We start from the raw sequence: 7,486 nt of genomic DNA on the forward strand, positions 1-7,486 counted from the left end.
TCAACATTACTAGAACATATTGAAAAATTTACTAACCCCCTTTAATATTGGTAGGATTTTGTACTACTCCGTCTCTTTTATTCCATCTGTCTTCTATTTCTCTTCCTAGAGCTCCTGGTAGTTTATTAAATAATTTCCTTCCTAGTTCTTGGTCAAAAGCGTTTCCACTAATTGTACAATAATAAAAATAATCATTTAAATTTTTTTAATATGAAACCGACTCACTTATACTTAAGCTTGTTCTAATTTGATTAAAGCATTTCTTTGTAGTATTACTAATCCACTATTTGAATCTTCTCCCCGTAATTAAAATATGTATTTTATTAGTAAAATTGTATGGATTTGCTCCCATGGATACTAAGTATTGAAATTCCATTGGAAAATCTTCTTTATATGCTTCCCATAGAGCTTTAGCTGATTCTCCTAAGGGCAGAGCTTTATTGGCCTTATAATCGAATCACCCCCGAGCAAATCAACATGTGAGTCAGGAAAATAGACAAGTAATATAGCACATAGCCTTACATTAATGTCAATTTTCATGAGTTTTGAGGTTTGATAGACATCCTATAAAAAAAAAAAGCATGAAGTTAGCATCTGAATATTTAATACTTTCTAACAGACATGAAAACAGAGAGATTAAGAAATAAATGAAGCTTATCACTGCTGTTTTTGTTTGATGAATAGGATTATAAATATTTCCAGATATAACTCCAATACATAATGCTATAAAAAAACTGGAATTAGCTAAAAAAATCCGTTGCTCGGAGTTAACAAAATTTTATGATAATCTGTCACTAATTGCTCGGAGTTAACAAAATTTTATGATAATATGTCACTAATCCATCTCTAAATAAGATTAACAATGGTTTTGTTGTTTCTACATAATCATGTGTCCGTCGCTAAGTCCTATTTTAAATAGTGAAACAGTTGTGCAAGTGCAACCATGGGGGGACCTAACCCCTTTGCGCCGACAATTACAACGTATTTAGATTTTGAATTCTCTTGGCTTCTTTGTGAAAGTCTATATCTTTGTATTTTAAATTCATTTAGAGAAAAATCCTGATTCCAACAATGGGTGCAACCACTGTCTAATAACAAGTTTATAGGAACACTTTTGATCCATTCTTCTGAAAGAATACACAACATACATTATAAAGCGATATTTTTAGGAGAACTTAATTCCAACAGTTCTTAATTACATTACATATTGAACTATCAGTCTAAACAATAAGTCAAACTATCATGCAAGTTCTATGAATGGAGGAGGCTTAAAAATCATCATCCTCAGCTGATGATTTAGCTTCACCTGATTTTGCCTCTATATCATCAAGATAGTGTTGATAGATGTAGGATACATATCCCCATAACCCCAACAACAATGAAAACACCTTCAACCCACTCATTTTATCTTTCAAGAGCACCACAGCAAAAATTGGCCCAACTGTAGTTCCTAAATTGATGATCACATTAGAGAACAAAGAGGAAGCCTTGAATACCAATCCAACCGTTCCAACGGCATATAACTGCCAAGAAATAGCCGTACAAACTAAGTTTAAAACATATGACAATTTTCCTGTTCTGTACTCTCCCATTTCCTTTTCCAAATCCCTCCAATTACCGCTCACGAAAAGCCCCGTTAAAGAAGTAAGTGTCACGAAAAGGCCGATGAAAAACGACATTTTCATGACGACTTTTAAACTGCCACTCTTGAAGACCTTTTGGAACGCGAGTTCTGTTAGCGAGAACTGCAATGCATAACCTAGAGACCCCATAGTGGCAGCTGAAAATCCTATTAACAAAGATGTCTGGGATATTTCTCCGCTATCACCCGTCTCGTTCTGGAAAACAATAACTGAGGAAGAGAAGGAGAGGAGCACGACTGAGTTCAATATAATTGGGGTTATCTTTTGCCCGTTGATGAAGAACGAGGTGAGCGCATTGAACGCCAATTGAGAACCGCAGATTAGGGCATAGGTAGAAACTGGAAGGTACTGTACTCCAACTGTATATAACATGGAATTTGCTACTTGAAATAAGCCGAGGAAGATGTAAACCGAAACGCGAATTAATAAAGAAGGCTTGTGAATGCTAAGTTCATTTTCTTCATTGTGATTTTTGGTTGAAGGATAGAAAATGAAAGGCAGAAGAATTGGGAATCCAGCAGTTTGTGCCAATGTAGCAATCCATCTAATTTTGCCACCTTGTTCATAGTATACTCTGCCCAATAGAGTGCCAGCTGCTTGGCCAGCTATAGCAAAGAATGTAAAGATAAATATTTGGAACCATAGTATAAATTTACTTGATTGACGGCTGTTGGTTTTTGCATTTTCAGATGTCTCTATTCCTTCTGCTTCGTCAACTGTCAAATGAAATAAGGCAGCAGAAAAACAGAATGGTCATAAACAGGGCAACATAAGATTTCAGCAATGGAACTCAACTTTTATTGTACCAAAGTTACTAAACTATTTTGTTCTAAGTTCGGCGGATTCTTAATGTTTGGTGCCACAACCATGTCAACACGATGTGGGTGTGGGTGTTCAATTATGGTCAAACAATTATGGATACTCTTGACCAAATTCGATAGAGAAATTCGATATAGATATAATGATTTCCAAAGTCATAACAAAAGCTGAGGTGAAATTATAATTTAGGCATATCTTTTTATTGTTAACAGATAATTGTTTTAAAAAGTCGGCAACCAAAAGATTCTTTAAAGATATTTACAGGTCAATATCACTGTTGAATATGCAATTAACTCGAGATAGTCTATCATGACCTCTTATATCATTTAAAATAGCCATGTTACGCCCAAAGTATTTAATGGAGTAATTACATATTCAAACTTGCTCTCAAAAACTTGTGCATTCCTTTCCTTCCAAATAGTCCACCATAGTTTAGGCATAATATTTATAACTTTATTTTTAGATATTTGAATTACTTTTAGACGGAATCGCACCGTATCCATACCTAGATTTGTATCTCCAAATCTTAAAATTTAAATTATGAAAGGATCCGACCTCTAGATCCGCACCCGAGTCCAAGCTACGTGAATTTTGTTGTAACATAAAAAATACTCAACTTTATCCCAGTATCACAGAAAATTACTAATCATTCAACTTTAAGCAAAAAACATCTTTTCCTTTTTTACACTGATCATGTTGGGCACTCACTCTATCTTTCTTTCTCGTGTTCACCTTTAATTACTCTTTACTGTCATCTGGAGATGACTATAAAGACGTTCAGAAAAAAACTACATGTACAAAGAATTACAACCTAGACTTCTCAGCTACTCAATGATAGGATTTTTCCTGTGAATTAAAGGTGAAAGTGCGCAGGTTATATACACATGAAAAATACTGCCCAAATTCCCAAAACTGTGGAAGTCCCATTTTGTTTAAGAAATATATACAGTTGTACATGCCTAATTTAACATAGACAATACAAAGGATAACTCAGAAGAAGAAGAAGAGGGGGAGTAACTGACAAGTGAGATGTAGCAGCTTTTCATGAGCTCCTTCCATGGTAACGTACTGCCTGAAAAGTTGGAGAAACCGCTATCTTCTTTTATTGAGTGAACTGTGGACAACCAATTAATTATAACTCAGAGAAAAGTCCAATAATATATGGTTGTTTTAAACAGTACTATTTTAAAAAAGTTAGACTGAGTTTATTAAGAATTGTTAATATATTGCTCAACTTTACGGACAAAAGATTAGACTATTGTCTAATGTTTGCAATTATGTACTTACAGAAATCTAGGTCGTGGTGTAACATTTTCTCATAAAAAATTTAATTTGCCCAAAAAAATTTTTAGACCGTGGTTTAAAAGGTTCATAAGTTACAAAAGAAATAAAAAGATGATCATTTACTAAACCGCTACTCCTTTCCGTTTCAATTTATGTGACACTCTTTTTTTTTCGGACAGTCCCGAAAAGAATGACATATTTTTATATTTTGTAGTAACGATTTAATTTTAAACTTCCTATTTTACTCTTAATCTTAATGATGAAGTGCTTTCTAGTCACATTAATATCTATAACTTATTTTATATTATAAATTTCAAAAGTTTTCTTTTCATTCTTAAACTTTATTTCAAGTTAAACACATTCACATAAATTGAGAAACCAAGTAGTACTTGTCAATTGTCATCACAACTCACAAAGTATCCCTCCACTTTTTTAGAGTGCGACTTTTGGTACGTAGCAATTATGTTACACCAATTGCTTAGACTGAGACATGTACTTCTTTTAATTTGAATATATTTTTAAACATTTCTCTAACTGTGAAGTGACACGTACCAAAATGATCTCCTTAGTATATACTTCCTCCGTCTCATATTATCTTACTCAATTTCCTTATTAATTTGTTCACAAAAAAAAGTACTAATACCTGAAAGGAGGGAAAATTAAATGGCCAAACAAGGGACTAAAAGGAAGTTATTTACTACTTCCTCTATCAATTTATGTGAACCTATTTTCTTTTGTCAGTTCCAAAAAGAATTATCCCTTTCTAAATTTGGAAACAAAATCACCTTTTTAAGTGATTTATAGTCACACAAATATCTATGACTTGTTTTAAACCACAAGTTTCAAAAGTCTTCCATTCTTTCTTAAATTTTATGCCCAATCAAACAGGTTCACATAAATTAAAACGAAGAATTATTTAATTCCTTAATCTCTATTTGTTTTTCTGTTTGCATTCACTTTTCTTCTCTAGTCTAGCAAAAGATTTCGCGGCTCAGGTGTACTTTTACCCACATGAGAAAACGAGAGAGGGTATTGCAGTGACGTGTGTAAATATTCCAAACTTTGAATGCTGTTTAACAAAAAGATTTTAAATCAAGCAAGTAGGCAGATTTGTTGTTTGTGGGAAGAGTTCCATAGGGTGTGGTTTAGAAAGCATTTTGTGGGACTGGGACATATATTTCTATTATTTTTTTTATATATAAGCATGGAAGGAGGACTAACATAGCTTCCCATGTTTGTACCAATAATTTTAGAAATTGTACGATTAATGAATGCTTATACTAAAAACTAAGTATATAATTTGTACTCTCTAACCAATTACTTTTTTATCTCATGTGGACATATATCATAATACTTAATATTTATTCTCTTCTCATGTATACACGTATGCACTTATTTATTTCCTCCGTGCACTTTTACTTGTTCACTTTGACTTTTCACGTTCTTTAAGAATTAATAAATTCCACATAGACATGTATTATAGTACTGAATATTTATTCTCTTCTTTAATTGGGCAAATTACTTGACTTTTCACGTTCTTTAAGAATTAATAAATGAAGTATTTCCTCCGTCCCATATTACTTGGCCATATTACTAGACTTGTTCTTTAAGAATTAATTAATAAATGAAGTACTCCCTTCGTCCCATATTACTTGGCCACATTACTATACTTGACTTTTCACGTTCTTTAACAATTAATAAATTGAGTACTCTCTTCGTCTCATATTACTTGTCTACATTACTAAAATATATGTCTATTTTTCTATTCTATATGCACTTCAATTTTAAATTTCTGACACATTTATTTTCTCTGTGTACTTTTACTTGTTCACTTTTGACTTTTCATGTTCTTGCTGAATATTTATTCTCTTCTCATTTATAAACGTATGCAGTTCAATTTTAATTCTCCTACACAAATTTATTTTCTCCGTGCACTTTTACTTGTTCACTTTTAACTTTTCACGTTCTTTAAGAATTAATAAATCCCACGGGGACATATGTCATAATACTGAATATTTATTCTCTTCTCATGTATACAAGTATGCACTTCAATTTTAATTCTCTCACATATTTATTTCCTCCGTGCACTTTTACTTATTTACTTTTGACTTTTCACTTTCTTGCTGAATATTTATTCTCTTCTCATATATACATGTATGCACTTCAATTTTAATTCTCCGACACATATTTATTTCTTCCGTGCACTTTTACTTATTCACTTTTGACTTTTCACGTTCTTTAAAAATTAATAAATGAAGAATTCCCTCCGTCCCATATTACTTGACTTTTCACGTTCTTTAAGAATTAATAAATGGAGTACTCCCTTCGTCCCATATTACTTGGCTACATTGTTATACTTGACTTTTCACGTTCTTTAAGAATTAATAAATAAAGTACTCCCTCCGTCCCATATTACTTGGCTTTGTTCTCTTTAACCAACTACTTTTTTATCTCACGTGGACATATGTCATAGTACTTAATATTTATTCTCTTCTCATGTATATACGTATGCACGTATTTATTTCCTCCGTGCACTATTACTTGTTCACTTTTGACTTTTCACGTTCTTTAAGAATTAATAAATCTCACGTAGACATATATTATAGTACTGAATATCTATTCTCTTCTTTAATTGGGAAAATTACTTGACTTTTTCGTTCTTTAGTTAATTAATAAATGAATCTTTCTCCGTCCCAAGTACTTGGCCACATTATTATACTTGACTTTTTACATTCTTTAAGAATTAACTAATAAATGAAGTACTCTCTTCGTTCCAAATTACTTGGCCACATTACTATACTCGACTTTTCACATTCTTTAAGAATTAATAAATGGAGTACTTCCTTCGTCCCATATTATTTGGCTACATTACTAAAAATATATGTCTATTTTTCTATTCTATATTTTTCTTTATTTTCTATTTATATATATAAGTGTGGTGAGTGGACGAACACAACATAAAATGCTTGTACCACAAGCTTTACAAATTGTATACGCAATGAATACTTATACCAAGAGCTATATAACTTGTACACTTCAACCAACTACTTTTAATTCCACGTGGACAATAAATTGTACACTTTAACCAACTACTTTTTACTTCCATGTGGACATATATCATAGTACTGAATATTTATTGTCTTCTCATGTATACATGTATGCACCGTCTGTGCACTTTTACTGTCCACGTTGATTTTTCTTCTTATTATTAATTTTACCCTTCACATTAATTACTCATTTTCCAAGGCTATTGACATTATACACCAATAAATATGAATATTATGGTAAAATATATACTCCCTCCGTCCCATATTACTTGCCCACTTTCCGTTTTACATGGCCCTTAAGAAATCATAAATAAAAGATGTATTTTACTATCGTACTCCTATTTCTCTCTGATAAAGGGAGCGACTTTTATCCCCGTTTTCCTTCTTTCTCAATACTTTAAATGTGAAGACAGGACGAACAATTCTCCGACATATTTATTTCCTCCGTTCACTTTTACTTGTTCACTTTTGACTTTTCACGTTCTTTAAGAATTAATAAATGAAGTATATATTTTATCATAATATCCATATTTATTAGTGTAGTATAGTCTCAGTAGCCTTAGAAAATGATTTGAAAATCAGTAATTAATGTGAAGGGTAAAATAAGAAGAAGAAAATTTGCTTTCTCTTGATATGTTAACGGGGACAATTATTTTTGACTTTTCACGTTATTTAAGAATTAATTTGGTGATT

At 32.0% G+C, this 7,486-nt stretch overlaps 1 protein-coding gene across 1 annotated transcript; it reads right to left on the reverse strand.

The window, feature by feature from the left end:
* Window positions 1–1,087: 1,087 nt before the first annotated feature.
* LOC132042827 (probable purine permease 10) lies at window positions 1,088–3,642 on the reverse strand. The gene is made up of 2 exons (XM_059433343.1): window positions 3,485–3,642; window positions 1,088–2,359 (listed from the first exon to the last, which is right to left on the reverse strand). The coding sequence occupies exons 1-2, from the start codon at window positions 3,519–3,521 to the stop codon at window positions 1,269–1,271; spliced, it is 1,128 nt and encodes a 375-aa protein (XP_059289326.1). The 5' UTR covers window positions 3,522–3,642; the 3' UTR covers window positions 1,088–1,268.
* Between the last annotated feature and the right edge of the window lie 3,844 nt (window positions 3,643–7,486).

The sequence above is a fragment of the Lycium ferocissimum genome, chromosome 2 (assembly GCF_029784015.1).
Source record: "Lycium ferocissimum isolate CSIRO_LF1 chromosome 2, AGI_CSIRO_Lferr_CH_V1, whole genome shotgun sequence".
NCBI classification, from domain to species: Eukaryota; Viridiplantae; Streptophyta; class Magnoliopsida; order Solanales; family Solanaceae; genus Lycium; species Lycium ferocissimum.

Excerpts from the sequence above, each read along its gene's own strand:
- LOC132042827 (XM_059433343.1), bottom strand. The coding sequence starts at position 3,521 with ATGGAAGGAGCTCATGAAAAGCTGCTACATCTCACTT. Across the intron at positions 2,360-3,484 it reads AAAGCTGCTACATCTCACTT|TTGACGAAGCAGAAGGAATA; the intron begins GTCAGTTACTCC and ends TTCATTTGACAG.